Source organism: Megascapheus bottae, chromosome 26 (genome assembly GCF_031878675.1).
Source record: "Megascapheus bottae isolate mThoBot1 chromosome 26, mThoBot2.hap1, whole genome shotgun sequence".
NCBI lineage: Eukaryota > Metazoa > Chordata > Mammalia > Rodentia > Geomyidae > Megascapheus > Megascapheus bottae.
In genome coordinates, this window is record NC_143534.1 from 9,266,544 (window position 1) to 9,286,466 (window position 19,923).

A 19,923-nucleotide genomic window follows, 5' to 3' on the forward strand; every position below is an offset into this window, starting at 1 on the left:
TTGCTAGTTGGCATGAAAACTTTCCCCACTGCACATCTGAGAAATACCTTGCTTTTTATACAGACTCATTGTAATGAAAGAATTATTTTAAATAACGGTACCTTAGGAATAATTTGTACATTCATATAAGTTTTCCCCGAGGGTCCCAAAGTGTAATTAATCAAGTTTCTTTATTCTGAAAAATGACATGCTTAACATAATAAACACAGCAATGCTTCAGGTCTGAACAATTAAGAGTTTCATAACAAAAGTAAAAGGAGGGGGCCGGGAGTTTGGCCTAGTGGTTAAAGTGCTTGCCTAGCATGCACGAAGACCTGGGTTCGATTCCTTGATACCACATACATAGAAAAAGCTGGAAGTGGTGCTAAAGCTCAAGTGGTAGAGCTCTAGTCTTGAGAAAGTCCAAGGACAGTGCTCAAGCCCTGAGCTCAAGCCCAGGACTGGCAAAAAAAAAAAGTAAAAGGAGGGAACATTTTTGCTACCATCTAAGAAAGAAACTTTATTTTTCACTTTTCCTTTATTTTCTCGTGTCATCTGTGTATCTACTGATTCTTCTTTTGCTGGTTGAATAAAATGGCACACGAATATAGTTGGAGCCAATATAATTTGGCTCATTAAACCATCTTCCCTGATGAGCACATGCTCACATACTCTCTGGATTATTGCTATCTACATTCTTAAATAATAAAATCTTTCTTGTAACCTGAGCAGTCTTTTCAGAATTCTTTCCCTCTAAGGCCAAAGGCAGCTCTACTCTCCATGTCATTGGAGAGAGATATTTCATTTATAACTCCACAACTATATCTCTGTGTGTTTTTCTGGCTCATAATGTTATGTTTGCTGGAGCTCCCAAAGACCTTTAGTTAAAACTGAAGGCAAGGGGCCGGGAGTTTGGCCTAGTGGTAGAGTGCTTGCCTAGCATGCATGAAGACCCGGGTTCTATTCCTTGGTACCACATGCATAGAAAAAAGTTGGAAGTGGTGCTGAGGCTCAAGTGGTAGAGTCTAGCCTTGAGAAAGTTCAGGACAGGGCTCAGGCCCTGAACTAAAAAGCCCAGGACTGGCAAAAAAAAAAAAAACAAAACAAAACTGAAGGCAAATCTACAGCCAACCATCTTCAGGAAAGGATAGTGCTGACTTGGTAATGGTAGATATCCAAAATGATTATTAAATTGCTTGGTGCCTTAGTGAAGATCATTAGGAATCATTGGATTAGCTCAGTGCTTGAACTGAGCACCTCATACATATCAAGCTTAGATCATAGGAATGAGGAAGAGGTGATGGAGCCAAGAAGAAACTATCACTTGGAATTTTCAGGTGCTTGTTTCTATAGAGAATGATATTTTGCTTTGGCCTATTACAGAGAGCCATCATCATGATGCCAGCCATAGAGGAACCAGCAAACAGCTAGTGGCTGGACACAAAGGTTATTTTTAAATGTTTAAAAACTCTTTTAAGATGGTTGATTCAGAGGTGTAAGTAATTACAATCCAATGCTGCCTCCCCCCTATTTTTGTGTCCTTTAGTGCAGTGAGACCCAAGAGCATGTGTGGTCACTAAAACATAAAGTGCTTGTGCAAAAACTTGTTCCCATAAACTTTCTTGAATGTGACTTATTTGAATATAAAAAGGATGCCTTTGTCAGTGGGTAAGACTGTTACAGTGATTGGGTTCCATGTTTCATAAGCACATGGCAATGTATGTATGTGAGACAAGTGAATTTCTCCTGAATGAAGAATATGAGTTATGGAAACAAATTAACGACTATCTTTTGTTTTGATTTCTAGCTTTGGGATACACAGTGAAGATTTCATGTTATTATGGCACTAGAAAAAAATATTTTAGGACTCTTGTCCATCATTTTTTTTCTTCCCAGCAGTAATCCTGCCATAGTAACAGCAAAGTTTTCTTGGTCCTGGAGAAAGCCACACATCAGAGTGAGGATCAGTGAAATCGTAGATGTATGTGAAATTAAAACAGTGAACTATTCAAAAGAGAGTACTTGTTATTTGCCTTTGCTAACAATGAGGACTCAATTTAATAAGGAATGAGTTCCTAAAGCTTTCTTAAATGCAAACATTAGGCCCCTTGTTTTAAAATTGATGGAAGATAGATATTCCAATCATTAAAATAGTATTATTGGCAACTAAAATTTATATTATTAGCAACTAGAACCCTGCACTGGGTTGCATTGCCCAATGTTCAGATTTTTGGTCCTTGCCTTCATTTGCAGAGTAGAAGCAACTGCTTTTGCTGACTAGAAAATTAGACTGTGTAAATATTAGAAAGTGAATTTTGTCCAGTAGGCTGCTTTCTCTTCTCTGTAACCAACAGAAATATGGGGCTGTAAATAATTGAAGCTGAAACTCATTTAGCATTAGAGACATATATGAATTTTAATAAAAGTCAAGGGCAGTTTGATACTCGGCTGCTGGCAAACCATCTCTTGGGTCAAAATAACATTCTGTCCTTTCTCATTCTTGAAATGGTTGGTTTCCTAAAATGACCATCTCTATTTAAATTATGGACTCATTTAGAGTAGTTTTAATAATGTATGGCTCCATATATAAGCATTTCCATAATTTATCTCACCATTCTTCTCTGTCAGAATTTCTGGTTTTTGTTAATTAAAGAAAAAGTATCTTTCTCCACCCACCCAAATGAGTTGCATTTGTTTCCCCCCCCAAACAAAACAAGACTAGCTTGTCAATAATGGAAAAGTGAGGCTTGTTGAAATTGACCTGGGGAGTGGACAGGAAGGGGACAAGGGAAAGTGGTAGAGGAACTGAGTCTAATCTAGCTACATTGTGCATATGGTCCTGTCACAATGAACTCCCTCTGTAAAACTAACTACTGCTAATAAAAAAAAAAGTGAGGAAAATAAAAAGCCAAATGATGGGGCAGTTAGTGAATTAAAAATTGTCTCAGTCACCCAGGCACTAGTAGCTCAAGTCTGTAATGCTAGCTAGGCAGAAGGCTAAAATTAGAGGATTATAGTTCAAAGCAAAGTCCAGAAAAACTGTTTTTAATTAAGTACCAGAAAAGGAATGCTGAAGACATATCTCAAGTGATGGTGCCCCATCCTTGAGCAAGAAAATTGAGCGAGACTATGAGACACTGATTTTAAGCCTTAGAACCAGAAGAAAAAAAATTCCTCTATAAACCTCAAGACTCTGGTTTCACAAGGGAGCCGCCTCCTAACTAGAACCCATTTATCATGCATTAATAGGAGAGAGTAACCTGCTTCTGACTTGTGACCAGTCCCTGCTACTAAATTATTAATAAGCATATTAAATAGATCCCCTTTCCCACACAGCATAGCCCTTTAGGTTTCATTTATGTAGGTGAAAATTCCTCAAGCACAAGTCCTTTCTGTAAACACAGTGCACATAAATATAAGCAGCATGACCAGACACATTTCCGGAAACAATATCTGAAATAAACCCCAAGGCTTTGCACTTTCTGAGCATGGCCTTACGATGCATCTGGTGTTCCTGTTTCTAAATCTGTTCATGCTATGCTGCTGTCTATCTTCTTTGGCTCTTCATTATTCCCTGTGTGCTAAGGTGGATTATTGCCAAGCCATTCTTGGAGATCAGCATCCTTTGGGTTACTTACGAAATCTCTGGTGTGGAAGTCCCCCAACCTAGCTGATCCCAAGGTAAGTATATAGTTACAGATATCTAACTAGGAAGTTATGTCATTATTTCCCCCATACAAATTTCTGTCCTTAGGTATCAGTTCATTCAGGTGTATTTTCAAACTACTAATGCCTATCTATGGTTAGATTTATTCTCAATGTTATGGATACAGAAGAGCTCACTCAGTTAAATTTCTCAGGGGGGAATGTGGTTTCTGAAATTGACCTTGGCAGAGGAATTCAAGTATTGGGTGTGTGTATGTGTGTGTGTGTGTGTGTGTGTGTGTGTGTGTGTGTGTGTGTAGGTTGTTGTTTTCAGTCATTCAAGTTGTTATTGTAATATTTCTTTATCATCCTATCCTTGATTAGTATTCAGGTTTCAGTACTAGTAACTTCTGTGTCACTGTTGTTTTTCAGTAATATAAGGCATAAATCTCCCAAAGTAAGTTTGTTTTCCCTCAGTCAATCCCATAGGATGAACAACAACAATAACAAAAACTGTGATTTTTCAAGGAAAATGACTGAAGGCAGGAGGTACCATGCTTTCTGTTGTCAGTAATTTTTATTGTCACAAGACTGTTCATTGTTATATAAACCTGACATCTAAAGTCTTAGAAGAGTGCACCATTTACTCCACATTGTTTTGGAAAGGCTTCTAGTATACAAGTGTTAGAAAATTGCCTCTTTATTCTATTTGATTGCCCTTACAAAATTGCCTAGCCTAAAACCTAAAAAGATACTTATAACTAAGTAGTTATAAGTACTTAACTTATAACTTTGAACACTTAAAACTCAAACTAAAGAGTATTGCTATAGCACTTTCAGGCCAGTAGAGTTTGAGCTCCCTCTGTATAATCAGGCATCTCTATTATTAAACAGTAATAAGAAAGCAGAAAAACCTAAGCAGCTGCTTGTTTTCAGCCTCCACTTTTGAACTCACTTTTAAAGCTATGTCAAAGTTAAATTATAATCTCCTATTTATTTCCCGTGTGTATAACTGTATTCTCTTCAAGGAGTCTATTTAGCAAATATTGTCAATTCAGGAAAATTATGATTGCAATTTTGGCTGTCCCAGTTTCGAGCTGTCATTTTAACACTGAAGAACTATAGTAATATGCTTTGTGTTATTAAAAATAAAAGTAATTATTTCAATAATTTTAAAATACCAAGAATAATCATTGCAGGTGACTTTTCACTTTCAACATTTGGTTCCATAGCATCCTTCACCAATGATGTGAGTTCATGAGAAGTTAACAGGAGCACAAGAAAATAGATAATAGTAGATAGAAAGGTCCTAAAAAGATGAGACTGGTGAGTTGATTGGAACTGTTTTTGAAAAAGGCATGTTGTTTTAGCATCCTTTTCTTTCCATAACTACAGATGTTTCCTCGCCCCATTGGTAGTGACATAGTACTAGACTTTATTGGGCACCTGAAAGTTTCCCAGTCCAAATACTATCCTCTAAGTGACTTATTAAATTTAAACCCCATTACTTTTTTCCCTATATATTCCCTAGATTGAGATTACCACTTCAGTCCTGCTAATGAATTTTATGGCTAGTGTTCCTGTGATTTGTGTGTATTTGAATTGGTTTTCCCCCATGTCTTTTCCATGGGTGAAATAACAGGAAAACAGAACAGGGAATGTGAGAGAAAGTATTACAGGCTTTTGTTACTGTCATGATAGCATTTGGCTTGTTTTGAACTCTTGAGGTCCTCTATTAGCTTTCCGTTACTGCAGACACGCCAGGAAAGTACACAAAGGGGTCCTGCACATGGCTGTGAGGTAAATGCCTCCAGAGGATTGGTCACAAGAGGCTCAGAAGTTCCCTGTTGCTAAACAGAGGACTGAAGCAGTGTCTTCTGGAATAAACCTGAACAAAATATTTGTGGGTTTCCATACCTCATTGTGAATTTTGTCAGGCAGGAAAGAGTGGAGGTAAGGACTCCTAGGAAAAAAGTAGTCTGTTCTCCTGACAGCAAAAATATCTAGTTTAAGCTATTCTTATTCGGCTTTTACTGGAATCCCACTCTGATCTACCCAGCCTTGGCATAGCTGCCAATGAGAAATAGGCCTGTACAATCTGGGAGAGCCCTGTGGAGTTACAAGAGCGCATTCTGAAGAGAAGGAATGTTTTGTGGGGAACAAGGGCTTAGAGTTTTTTATTTTTGTTTTGTTTTTTAAAGCTACCCTGAAAGTTCTTATCCTCACACCTTGCTCTACTTCCCATTAACTTTCCTCATGAAAATTGGAGTTGGGTAGATGTATAGTGAATTGGTAGGGAAGGACTTGAGTAGCTTGCTTTTCTTTAATTAAAAAAGAGGGGTTTTGCCTGTCTGCAGAAAACTCATTTTATTATAGATCAAAGTCTGAGAAAGAAGAAAAGAACCTTTGTAGAACCTTATTTTATACCTTGAATATTAAATTGCATAAGCTACTATAAACAATGAGAAAGTTATAGTGACAATATGTCAACATTGTGTTCCAAACCCAGTGCCTGGCACATGATAAGTTCCTAGTAAACAGTTAAATAAAGACAGGAAAATATGCTAAGGAAGTAATAGTGGAGAGTTTGTCTTTCAGAAAGGTCATATCGTATTAATTGCAGGAGAAGCCCATATCTACAGGTTTGGTCTTTGTTGGTCTTTGTCGAGAGAATTTGATTTGCAAAATTACCATTCTTATAACTTATCATTTTTAACCTTAGTATTTTAGCTTTTTTAAACTAAGGGTCCCAAAAGGATATTCTTAGGAACATTTAAAAAAAAAACCCTCTGCCTTATTCCTTTATACTCCTCCCCAAAAGAAATTTTCCTTGTTTTCTTTTAGTACACATTTTACCTCGAATGATACTGTATTCTCAGCTTGTCTTCAGAATGCATCACATTTCTCCTAAAATTTTCATGTACAGCTTTGACTAGATCATTGTCAAGGATGGTTCTGGATACTGGGGATCCAACTAGTTACCTAGCAAGCTAAAGCAGAGATGAAGAGGTGGGTTGATTCGCTCCTGGCACCAAAAGATTAGTTTGGCATTTCTCTGAAACTCATCATCTGCCATGGACACAGTTGATGAAGGTCTTAGCTTTCATAAACAAAAGCAGATTGCCTAGGATACACTCTTAAGAAATCTTGCCTATGGGGCTGGGAGTTTGGCCTAGTGGTAAAGTGCTTGTCTAGCATGCACGAAGACCTGGGTTCAATTCCTCGGTACCACATACCTTAAAAAAAAAGCCAGAAATGGTGCTGAGGCTCAAATGGTAGAGCTCTAGCCTTGAGAAAGTCCAAGGACAGTGCTCCAGGTCCCAAGCTCAAGCCCAGGAATGGCAAAAAAAAAAAAAAAAAGAAAAAAAGAAATCTTGCCTATGACAGGGTAAAGAAAGGCATTTTGGGATATCAATTGAGGTATCATTTAGAGCCTTGACTTCCTAGTTTTCCCAAGAAGTAAGTGATATTATTATTATTTGGTTCAGGTTTAAGCTGTTCCAGAGAGAGAGGTCACTTCCCTCTCTTAAATATAGATAGATAAGTACTTGATTTTTAATATTCTCTTCCAGTTTTTTGACAGGTTATACATATGCTAATAGAAAATAAGCTTATTATTTGAAGCACAGAGCTTCTTGTCACCGAAGCTTCATTAACACTGTTATCACTGCCTGACATTTATCTTATAATTTTCCAGAGCTGACTGTTACATCACCATGGAAACCCAAATTGCAATTGAAACAAGTTTGATAATAAAGGCATCCACCAAGATTGACAGCAAGCAAAGCCTTGTTACATTTGTTTATAATTTCTTCAGTAGTTTCAGCTAGAGACAGAGAATATGCATTTCAGTTGTTTAGATGTAACTCTGTATTGTCATGATTGTACCTGCCTGCTTGTATGGCAAGTTACAATATCTCTGGTTCTGGTGTTAGTAATGAGGACAATAGTATTTGCTGGAAGCATCTTGAGGCATTTTAAATATTTAATGTAAAGTTAATCATGATGATGCTTGGATCCAAAGGAAGTTTTGTTGTTTTTTTGTTTTCTGGATGATTTTGACACAGTGAAATGTTGATTAGTCCTTGAACTGGCAGCTTGTGGTATCTAAATGCATTTCTTTGGGGGCAGGAAAAGCAACCAGAGTTATACTGTGTTTGTCCCTTGATACCAAGAAACCTGTGCTCTTTTAAGCTCATGACTTCACATTGATTTGGTTGGTGCCTCAAAGTGAAGAGTCATGAAACTGGAGCGGGTCCAGAGTGAATTAATCTGAAATTAATTTGATTCTGAAAGACTCCATCTGGCTTTGTTTGAGAAAGGCAGTTAGACAGATATATAAACACATGATCATCTGTATTCATTGTGCCAGATGTAGTGTCAAAAAATAAAGAAATGGCTTCAAAAAAATCAGCTGTGGGGAATTTTGATATAATGACATTCAGTCTCTTAGAATAACAGCTATTATAATTTAGCACATAATCCTATTTTTATTCTTATTTGTTTAGGGGGTTAGTTTTGATGGTGTATATTTTAAGAAATAAGCAAATTAAATGTCAAATCTTATTTAATTGTTGATTTAAGATGCTAAATGAATTTCTGTCATGCTAGATAGGTAAGCTATAGATTTCCAAAACAAAATATAATACTTGGGGGGCCGGGAGTTTGGCCTAGTGGTAGAGTGCTTGCCTAGCATGCACGAAGACCCGGGTTTGATTCCTCAGTGCCACGTACATAGAAAAAAGCCAGAAATTGTGCTGTGGCTCAAGTGGTAGAGCTCTAGCCTTGAGAAAGCCCAAAAGCCCTAGGATAGTGTCCAAGCCGTGAGTTCAAGGCCCAAGACTGGCAAAAAAAAAGTAGTACTTGGTATTGGTTTTATATGATAATGTGATCTAGAGATTTAAAAGCGAGCAAAGCTATGCTGAGGTTATGGCTCAAGTGGTACAAGTACTGCTAATACGAGCAAAGCAGAGTTCAATCTCTACTACCACCAAAACAATAATAATTGAAAAAAATAGACTAACAAGGTTCAATGTCGTTTAGACTTTCCCTTTTGACATGATTATGTTCCATAATAAACTTCCATTGTTGTATTTCAGAAATACATAAAGCTATTGAAGTCTTTTGTAACTGAATTTGGCCATGTTCATCGCTAATATTGTAAATTTCATTAAGCAGACTATCAGAGAGCTAAATGCTTTTGGACTGCCATCTAGGAATTTAGTGCAATCACTGTCTCATTTTGCTGTCTCATTTCTGGATAGAAAATTCACACTAGGAGGCTTTTACCTCCTGGATTCTGTGAGTCTTAGGTCTGATGCCTGTCAGGATGTGAGCTCACCTGTTGCAATCTTTTAAACTCCTGTGGGTCTGAAATGACAGAGACTGTGCAAAGACAGTACAAAATACTCTTTGAAGAATTGTTGGAAGGACTGTCCAAAGAATGTCAGTCAGACTAGAAACACTGTGCAAAGATTTTTGGTTGCTGTGAGATGACTTTTTTCTTTATTGCTGGCATTTTGTGAATGTAGGTGTTTGAAGGGATTACCATAAATTGATAATAAAAACCTAAAAAATTGTTAGTCTAGGGGAGGGAAATGGGGACAAAAACACGAGAAAGGGTACCAATGTGAAGTAATGCATCTTCTATCTGGCGAATATAATTTAACCCTTCTATTATAATAAAAAATTGTTAGTCTATAGAACTTTATACTTTCCTTCACAAATGAATTGTTTTCTGATCCAAACTACTGTCATTAATATGATGTCATTAATTCCCACTTACTGTCAACTTGAGATTTTCCAAATAAATGGAGGGAAACAATGACATTCGAAATTCTCTCTGAATTTTATATGCCTCATATTTCTCGTAGCCTTCTTTAGACCAGCATTCTATTTCATTTGTATTCTTTATTATATGAATAATATGTATTATATATCATTTATGACTAAGAAAGGTAGATCAAAGCAAGTTGAGAAGAGACCTTCCTGAGATTAAATTTTGCCATTGATAGATTAGAAAATGAATAATGAATGGACAGATAGTCAATATTTAACAGAAAGTTAGATAGAGTTCTGAATTTCAGGCAGACACAAAATAGTTCAGAAGGAAAGACCACTGAACAATTTTACAATGATCTGGCTAACAGGATGATAGCCAGAATTAGATAGTGGCTATTGGGGACAGGTGGACCCAGCAGACATTTAGATAAAAGCAGGTATGACTTAGTACCTCATTAGTGCAATCAGCAGAGATTTTATAGTACAATATTAGGATAATGTGGTTCTTTATAATGGTGATGTCAAATCATGTATCTGTTCATTCAGAGTATAGATATTAAGGCTGAGTTTGAGGGACTGTTTGACGTATCTTCTCTTACCACCTAGCTTAAACTTGTAACCAAATGCTTAACACTCTACCTCACCTCCCTGTTTTATTTTCCCCATTGAAATAGTCTTTCTCTTAATTATCTGGTGTTTTATTTTTTGTTTTTTGTTTATTGTGTCTTGTTCCAGTCCTAGAATATGCGCTCTGTAAGAGATACTTTTACATTTTACTAGTAATATATCCTCAGCACCTTATGCTTTGATTCTGGGACTGACTCCTAAAGTATCCGTTGAGTTTATGCTTGAAGATGTCATCAGAAATTTCAGTGTCAGCATATACTTAATGAGGGTATATTTGTAGCATTAGTGGTCAAAGGAAGGAAGAAGAGGTCAGCACAGTCTATATTATGTACATGTTCTATGTGAGACTGCTTCTGTTCTCGGACTGTTGGGGTGTGAGGAGAATATGAGTTAGTAAGAGTAACAGGAAAGTTAAACATGAAACTTCATTGGAGGCAAGCAGACAGGAAAAGGTTATTTTTAGGTGTGCTGGATTTGATGTGGTACTTATTACACTTAATACCACATCATCTGACCACTATCAAAGTAAAATGGTCAAAGGCAAGTAAGTCGTCTTCATAGTGTCATGATGAAAGACAGGAATATTTGACAAAGGAAGACTTCTGTCCAGAAGCTTACAGAGTGCAAGAATAGAAATATGAGAGATTTTGTACCACATGTTCCCAAGCTACACATTATAAGAACGGTTGAGAGACTGGGCTGTGCCTACCAGGCAATTTCCATAGTGACCACCAACCCAATTGGGAGTCTGTGCTGAGTCTCATCAGCTTATGTGTCTTACTTACATGCATTTGTTGGAAAAGTTGAGCTATGCTTGGAGATGGATTGTTCAATGCGTCAGCTTCTTTGATAGAGCCACTTTTTTCTTTTTTGAACATTTGTTTCAAGTAATTGAAATGATATGTAGTTATCAACTTTTGGCTTTGATTCTTCTTTCAAATTCCATTTAAACATTGACCCCATGAATGAGTGTGGTATAGAATACAGAATGTCCAGTTCCTTGACTGTATTAGTCATTTGTTTCTGACTGATATACATAAGTATCTGTATAAGGCTCTATTATAGCCCATATTGCCTTGGGTTTGAGTTTTATATTGTATAAATGTCTTTTTTCATTGGCTAGAAGCAGCTTAAAGGCATAAGTTACATATTTTTCAGACCTCTCTGCTTCAAACCTATCAGGTGCCTGATATAAAGCAGCTCACCAATACAAAGAATGAAAAAGAAATGATTTTGTGTAAGAATAACTTCCAGAGGGTTTGAAATTCTGCAAGGAGTAATCCTCTGCTTTGGCCAACCAGTGATTTTTCAGTGAATGAAGGGTGTTATGAATCCACCTTGATTATTATCTATTGCATAAATAAGTCCAGGTGAAATACTTTCAGTGATGGCTAACAACTCCTGTTGTTTTCTCCTTAGTAATTAGTGTGGTTAGAACCAAGTCTGCAGAGGATCTGGTAGGCATATCTATGTTGCTTACTCCTCTTGACATATAGCCCTTATTGTCATAACTTGCTGCTGGACTGTGATGGGAAGGGCCATTTTTATCAAATCAGTTTTCATTTTGAAAGTGTGGGCTCCTTGCCTGGAGATACAGTTCAGTGGTAAAGACTATCATGCATAATACACTGCTTTTTATCTCCAGCACAACAACCACCCACCCCACAAAATTGTGGGGTTCAAAGCCAGCCAGGCACAAAAAGGGACCTGAGACTCTTATCTCCAATTAACCTCTAGAAATGGGGAAGTGGAGCTTGGCTCAAGGGCAGGGTGGTAGTCTTGAGCTGAAAAGCTCAGGGACAAAGCCCAGGCTGAGTTCAAGCCATGACCCTAGGGCTTAAACTCAAGGGCTGGATGCTATCCCTGATTGCAGTTCCTAGAGCTTGAAGAGCAACTGGGAAACTTAAAATAACTGTGGTAAAGTTGAAGTGACTGAGCCTCCTGAAGATGGAGTGAGTGTGGTTTTGATAGGTCTTCCTGCCCTCCAGCAGTCAGTACTTCCTCCTCCTCCAAATTTGCTGGGTTGTCAGTCTATGAGAAAGCAACCAGCAACAAAATGGACAATGTAGAAGACAATGCAGTAATATTGGTGAGTTTCATATCCATCCTACAAACCACCAGAGGTTCCAGACCCATTGCCAGATGTTTTCCTCTGCTTTAACCTAATGCATCTGAGACTTGGATAGCTTCCTATGATAACCAAACCACACCTGTTTCTTTATGTGCTGTGACACAGTGATACTAAGAAAATAATTCAAGAGCCCTTTGAAAGAGTGACTGTCCAGCTAACTGAAATGAGGGGACAACGCTAGGTTGTTAGGAAGAACCCTGACTCAAATTGAGGTGTAGTTCTCTGACAACATTCCTAACGGCTGGCCACTCACAGTTCTTTCTGAGCCTGTGGTACTTTCCACACCTTACATGACACCTTGTCAACTCTCTGGCCTCTGCGCAGTTGTCTATGAGGACGTGGAAGGGAAAAATCATACCAAGGTTTCAGGCTGCTGATCACATTATTTAAGTTATCTTTTCCATAAGTCAGACTCTGCATACAAGGAAAACCCACAGAATTATAAAAATTAAGAGTCAGATGGAAGCTTTTTTTTTTTGGCCTCTCCTTACAAGAGAGGAAACTGAGGTACAGGGTATTTGTGTGATTTTCCTGAGATCACACAATTAAGTGAATACTAAGTCAAGACGAGAACCCAGGCTAGCCATTCTACTATCTACCAACCTTAAGTTGTGTACCTGTACTAATAATACCATTTTTCTGTCCCTGCATTACTACTTTTCCAAATCAGCTCTACAGACAGATACATATAGATGAATTTCAACTCCAGTAAGGTTTTATAAGGAGAAATATATTTGTGTCTGGAGTCATTTAAATAAAATAAAAATTAAAGTCTTCTACTTATATTAGTTACATTTGAAATACTTGATAGCCGTTTGCAGCTAGTAACTCCACAGACCCAGTGGATTGTTCATCTATGGATCATTTCTATCATGGCACAGTTTTGTGGCACTGATGTAAGTCATTCCAAGCAATAACAACAAAAATACTGGAATAATAAAATATAAATAACTATCAAGGGATTATCTTTAGACAAAATTTTCCTTAGACGGCTCATCTTTTTTGTGTAGTTTTTGGATAAGCATCGATGCTAAGATGACATTTTATATTATTTGGGGGCATTAATACAGTATTTTATGGCCATGTGACATTTCTTATAGACATTTTGTGAATTTATTGGTCTTTCTTTTTACAAAATGGAAGATTAGAAATCTTACTTCTTGTGTTTCTGTTCTCCAAAAAGAAACCTGCAAATCACTTCCCCTTATAAAAAGCTTATTGCCCTGGAATTAATGTGTTGAATAAACTGTTACTTTTTAATGATATTTAACTTCTTTAGAGGCACCTAAGAAAAATTTTCAAGTCTATTTTTTAAAACCTAGTTCATTTTACTAGAAAATAAAGTAGAGAAGTAGGTCAGTGCCATGCTACAAGCAAGAAGTAAGCACTCTGATTTTTTTCTTCAACATCATTATGCTTGGCTTGGAGACTGATAGTAACAATATTCGTTGGCTTCATGCTCTCAAACTTATGGTCTGATTCCATATGGCATTTGTCCCAAAGAAGCTTTCCAGTGGGTTCTTTGACAAGAGCCAAACTTGAATTGGCACTCAGGATCACTACACTGGAGAAGCTCAGATCTTGGAATAGGACCAGATGACACTGATAAATCCATATTCCATACTCACCTTTCCTTAAGGTATGACATTAGAAAAGGCACATTACCTCTGAGTGTCAGTTGCTTCAGCTCCAAAATGAAGATGATTCTAACTGAAACTGTGCTACTGTATGTCATGTACTTGACAAAGTTTACCAATAGAATAGGAGGCCTTTGGTTATTACTTGAATTTAAATCTAAGTTTCTGCATTGCAGAAGGTGTTGGGCACAACACTGTGTGCCTAGGATGCCTAAGGATGAACAGGCTAGTCTAACTGCCTCAGCCAATAAGATTCTTAAGTAAATGAGCCAAGCACAGGTGGTTCATGCCTGTAATCCTAGCTACTCAAGAGGTTGCGATCTGGAGGATCAAGGTCCATGTCAAGCAGAAAAGTCCATGACATCTCATCTCCAAAATAACCAGCCTCCCCCCCCCACAAAAAAACAACAAGAAAAAGAACTTGCTATGTCTCATTTGAGTCTAAAGCACAAGCTGAGTCTTACTCTGTGGATTTTTCTAAGATTTGAGAAGTTTGTGCCCTTATTGGTTGACTATGTGGAACACTCTGGCTCTTTGTGGTCTTTGACCAGTAAGCCCCAAAGGTTTAACTTGAAGCATACAATTTCTGCCTTGTTTAAAAGTGTCTGCACCCTACATAAGGCCATATAGTATGAAGCTAATTGAAAGGACCTCCAGGATATTGAAACAAAAGCCATATAACGAATGATTGTTGTCCTTAATGTACTATGTTGTCTCTCATCTCCTTTGCTGTCCCTTGGTTATCTCATATTGTTATAGTATCTCACTTTGTTATCTGATATATTGAATTTATTTGTATTTGGTTATTTGAAATTTGATAGGGAAGGGGGAAAACCAAGATGGATGGGGGGTGTGGGGGGGGAGGGTGATGGGTACCAAGACATGTGAAAGGGTATCAATGTATGTGAATTAATGCACCTTCTATCTGGCAAATATCATGTAACCCTTTTACTAATTACAATAAAAACAAAAGAAAGAGAAAAAAAGTGCACCCACGTCAAGAGTGCAAAAGGAATCACTAGGTCTCTAGAAGCAAACTACAGTTAGGAAGCTTAGATGGATTACAGAGAATTTATCCAGCATGTAAGAAGACATAGGATTCTCTGGGTATGAAATTAACAAATGGATTGGCTAGTGAGATGTACCTCCTATTCCAAATAAGAGCTTCTCATTGGAACAGAAGGGTGTGGTGTTTATATTTTTCACTTACACAAGAATATGGTTAATTTTATTTAATACAAGATTATGGTAACCCTAGCATTTTATGCGTATAATTGAATGGTTACTTGCCGAATATAAGTAATCGTGTTTAAGAGATACTCCACAGTGTGATTCTGTGAGAACAATGAAGGGAGGGGAAAAACTGGGAGAAGATGAAGTAGGAGTAACACTGTTTAAAAAAAAAAAAACAGTGACTTCCATCACTGTAACTCCTCTGTATATCACTTTTTTTTATTGTAATTAGTAAAAGGGTTACATGATATTTGCCAGATAGAAGGTGCATTAATTCACATACATTGATACCCTTTCACATGTCATGGTACCCATTACCCTCTATATATCACTTTTATAATAAAAATTAAAACAAAAACAAAAAAGAAGGGATCTGTGGGGGCTGAAATACTCATGTGATGATTGAGAAAACAGATTTTAAAGTAGCCATAAAGGACTCTTAAATCCAGTGGTTTGCATCATTTTTCCCACATTCGGAAGGAGGAACATATATGTGTACTTTCTTTCAGTGAGACTGTGTCTTTGCAGTATGATACTTGGGATCCAGTAAGACTTGCTCTTGATTTTGTCTTCATTCATTATCCACAAGATGTTCAATGTCAACACAAATCAGACTGAATAGAAGGCCACATAGTAGATTAGAAATACTTTGCCGCTCAGTGTACATGGGTTTGAATTCTAGTTCTATAATTTATATGCTTGTAACCTTAGGAAAAGAAATTATTTCTTAGATGTTGGCACCTGAAAAATTACTGTGTCATAGAATTGCTATGGGGGTTAAAAATGTAAGGCATCAAGCATAGTGTCTAGTATCTAAAATGTATTATTACTATTTAGGATGAATTGTGTTTTTGTCTATACTATAGTGGTCACTCATTTCAAGTGTATCACAGATGCAAAGAAGGAATTAATGGTAGAAATAGCTGACATTTATAGGGCATTCATTCTGGATCATGTTATTACACTAAGCCTATATGATGGATAGACCTTGTAGCTTCTGCTTTGTAGATGAAGGTTCTGAGGGCTAGGGAAGCAGTTTAGGACATAGTAGCTCCAGAATTCACAGGTCATGAGATAGAAATTGGTCAAAGATCTCTAAGTGTCTCTGAAGGGCAGACAGCTGATTTAAGACATAGGATATGGGCTGGGAGCATAGACTAGCAGTAGAGTGCTCGTCTAGCATGCATGAAGCCCTGAGTTCCATTCCTCGGTACCAACATACCCAGAAAAGGCCCAAGTGGTGCTGTGGCTCAAATGGCAGCATGCTAGCTTTGAACAAGTGTCCAAGGACAATGCCCAGGCCCTGAGTTCAAGCCCCAGGACTGGCAAAAAATAAAATGACCTAGGATACAAGCCTTCAACCCTCTCAACTCTCATCATTTTATATGACTCAGTGGCTTGTTTTTTGAGAAAGGCCTCTCATGAAGAAAACACTGAGGACTGTGTGCTCTAGAATTCTAAGTTTAGATATTAGGACAAGTATACCATGGCCCACCTCTTCTAATATTAATCATGGTCTGTCTCTTTTATTTCATTTTCTTTTTTTTTTTCTTTTTGAGCTTCCTCTCTGTTAGCTAAGACCTGTGGCAGTATCTTTCTCTTCACATTCTAGTTAGTTGTCAACAGCAATAACCACAAGTCCTTCCTGTCCCAGAAATAAGTCTTGCCACACTTTCGGTTCTCAGTGTGCTGTGAACACTGGCCTCTACCACCCCTGTCCCTTACAGCACAGCTTTACAGGGTTAAAGTACTCATTGAGTTCTCAGGGTGAGTGGAAAAGACGTATAGGCACATAAGAACAAGATAAACAACCCAGCTCTAATATAAACAACCATTACATTACACCTAAAATTGTTGAAAGAAGATTTTGTGCTCAATATTTTATTCAGCAGAACATTTTTATAACAATAAGGCTGATTAGAGAAAGCTCCAAAAATGCTTCAAGTGAGACAGTCTGATTGTTTATCTCAAGGATAAAACAAAGTATTAAAATAAGGGGATAAGAAGTAGAAATTGGAGGCCCGACCTAGTGAGGAATATTTGCCATCATTTTCCTTGCTAAATTAAATATAATTCAGGATTTCTCTTTTCTACAGGCTTAGGGGCTTCAGAGTTCTTTCTTTTTTAAAGTGTTCAAGATGAGGCTAGACCTGCAAAGATTTAAAGTCCTCTTTTTGGATTATTTGTTGAGTATTTCCCTGAGGCTGTAGTAAAACCACATCTTTCATTTGCAATTGGGTTTTAGTCACTGTGTCCCCTTTTAAGCTTTCTGCTTTTATACTGAGTGGGGGTGGTCACCGACAGAGCTCTGTAGATGCCACTGGGCATTCATTGAGTCTTCTTACCTGGCAGAGTAGCTGATGTAGTCTGTGGGTCTGTGGATAGACAGAGAAGCAAAAGCCACGTGATTTTGCTTTGATATTTACTGTAGTTCCAAAGAAGAGGCAAGGATGTTATATGACGGTAGCCAGAACTACAGGCCTCAAACAAGTGCTGACCTCCAAACAGGGATTTGGGAAACATTAGGAAGACAGACATGCAAAAGCTTATGGTTTTGTGCTTTGTATCAGCCCCAAATATTTACTGAAGCTAAAAGAAGAAAAGACAGACTTTTTTTTTCTCCCTCTCCCAACGTGTGATTGTTTAGAACTTAAGTGCTACATCTGGAAGTCAGATATACAGAGAGCAATTTATGGAGTGTGAAAGATTTGAAATATTCAGTGTCCTTTAGTGGGAACTCAACTTTCTGGAGCTGCATTTTTTTTTTTTTCTTTTTCAGCACAAAGGCGATTCTGAGATGCTTTTGCCTCCGTGAATTAAACCCTTTGTGCCTGGGTCCCTTAAACAATGTGCTTTTTTAAAGGGAGCCCCCTCCCCGCTCTGGCCCTTTTCTCCAGCATGGGCAGCCAATCAGCAGTGCTGAGCTGCTTGGCTGGAGCGCTTTCCATTCTGAGCAGCAACCACGTACTAATTTGATGTACACATGGATGCCTCGCGCACTCTGCACATTCATCACCAGCATCTTGCATTAGTCATCTGACAACTGCCAAGTGTTTTCATTTTCTTTCCATGTGACTTTATTATTACCACCTCTCTCCTCTCTCCCAAAAATCTCCAAAAAAGGGCGGGGAGTGGGGAAAAAGGAAAGAAATCCTGCAGACACCCAGCCCTGCCTTTCTTTCCCAGTGATAGCAAAGGCAGAGCTGATAACACTGAACGCAGAGCTGATAAAGCTGCCTCTGCCTTGCGGTGTTGATGGCAGCCTGGCAGATTGAGACCTGCACTTAACTCCCAGCTGCCTCCAAGCCTGGTTCTGAGATGTCCACGCCCTGGGTGACAGGCAGCCCAGCGCTGCCCTGTGCCCAGGAGGCAGTGTTGAACAGCATGCAGTGAAAGCCTCCTTAGTGCCGCCCAAGAGCGACCTAATGGTGCCTCTGCTTTGTTTTAGTTCATCCAATTTCTACGACTCATTGGGCACTTTCCCCAGTGCTCCTCTTCCTCTTCCTTCCGCCTCTTCACCCCCACCCCCACTATTTTTTTCTTCCTGTCCCTCACCCTGCAGCCCTAACTCTGGCTCCTGGTTCCGTTTTTGACAGTAACGGCACAGCCAACAAGATGAACGGAGCTTTGGATCACTCAGACCAGCCAGACCCAGATGCCATTAAGATGTTTGTCGGACAGATTCCCCGGTCGTGGTCAGAAAAGGAGCTGAAAGAACTTTTTGAGCCTTATGGAGCCGTCTACCAGATCAACGTCCTCCGGGACCGGAGTCAGAACCCTCCCCAGAGTAAAGGTACAGACAGCATGGGGTGCCTGGTGGGGAGGGAGAGGCTGAGCCAAGTGCCCAGTGAGCATTGAGGCTGCTGTGGACATCACTGGACTACCCAGAGCTACCAGAGCCCTCAGCCAGCAGGAGGGATGGCAGAGGACAAGAGAGTGCTGCTAGAAGCTGCTGGTACTGGCAGCCCTTGTGCTCTGGCTGCTCTGCTCTGGGCTCCTCCCCATGCTCCCGCCTGCCCACTGGGACAGGTGGGACCTGGGAGGGAGGGCAGGGACACTGCCCAGCCTCTGTCCAGGCGCCCAATGGCTCCGTGAGGTCACTTTCTAGGCAGTCCTGACTCTTTCTGGGCGGGGTGGTGGCTCCTTGTAGAAACAGTGTTGCTCAGCCTTGTAACTCTGTGCTTCCTTCCCATGACTTCTCTTGTAATTACAATTGTATTTCACTTCCCACAGCCTGTAGGGACCTCAAAATGCCTTATAAACTATTAGTGTGATGTCACTGGTGCGAGAAAATAAGGGCTCAGTTTTAGGAGAGACGACCATTCTGGGGGAGAGCGGGGATCATTAAGTGAAGTGTCCATTTCGGAGCCAGGAGTAGTGGCGCTCTAGTGGTTTGAGATAGTTAGCACACCTTTGGAAATGCTTTGAGGTTTACGCCCTTATCGGTGCTCAGATTAAAGTGTACAATCCAGTGCTCATTACTGCCTCCATTTTAAGATGATGGGGATGGAGGTGGAGGTTGCAGTTATTAAAACAGAGAACAAGAACTGGTGATGCTTCTGTGTATTCAAGTCCTATTTTGTAAGCTCTCTGCAGACTGAATTTAAAATACCTCCTCTGTTGCTGCCACTTGGATTTAGTCGCTATTTTACCCTTCTCACTTGAACCATTTTGATTCCCTTTCCTCTGTGCTTTAATATTTTTTCCAAGCATTTTAGCCAGTTCTAGGGACTGAACTCAGGGCCTGAGCACTGCCCTTGGGCTTTTCCACAAGGCTAGAGCTCTACCACTTGAGCTATAGCACCACTTCCGAGTTTTCTGTATATGTGGTACTGAGGGATAGAACATGGATCTTGGTGCATGGTAGGCAAACACTCTACCACTAGGCCA

The 19,923-nt window shown here is 39.0% G+C and overlaps 1 protein-coding gene across 12 annotated transcripts in view; it reads left to right on the forward strand.

The window, feature by feature from the left end:
• The window catches only part of Celf2 (CUGBP Elav-like family member 2), a 672,814-nt gene that overhangs the window by 522,195 nt on the left and 130,696 nt on the right, over positions 1 to 19,923 (forward strand). For all 12 annotated transcript variants that reach the window (XM_090318888.1, XM_090318882.1, XM_090318877.1 and 9 more), the window contains one exon: positions 18,630 to 18,826. In XM_090318888.1, the coding sequence (XP_090175014.1) occupies positions 18,649 to 18,826 (178 nt within the window). In that variant the 5' untranslated portion in view covers positions 18,630 to 18,648. The remainder of the gene's footprint in view (positions 1 to 18,629; positions 18,827 to 19,923) is intronic.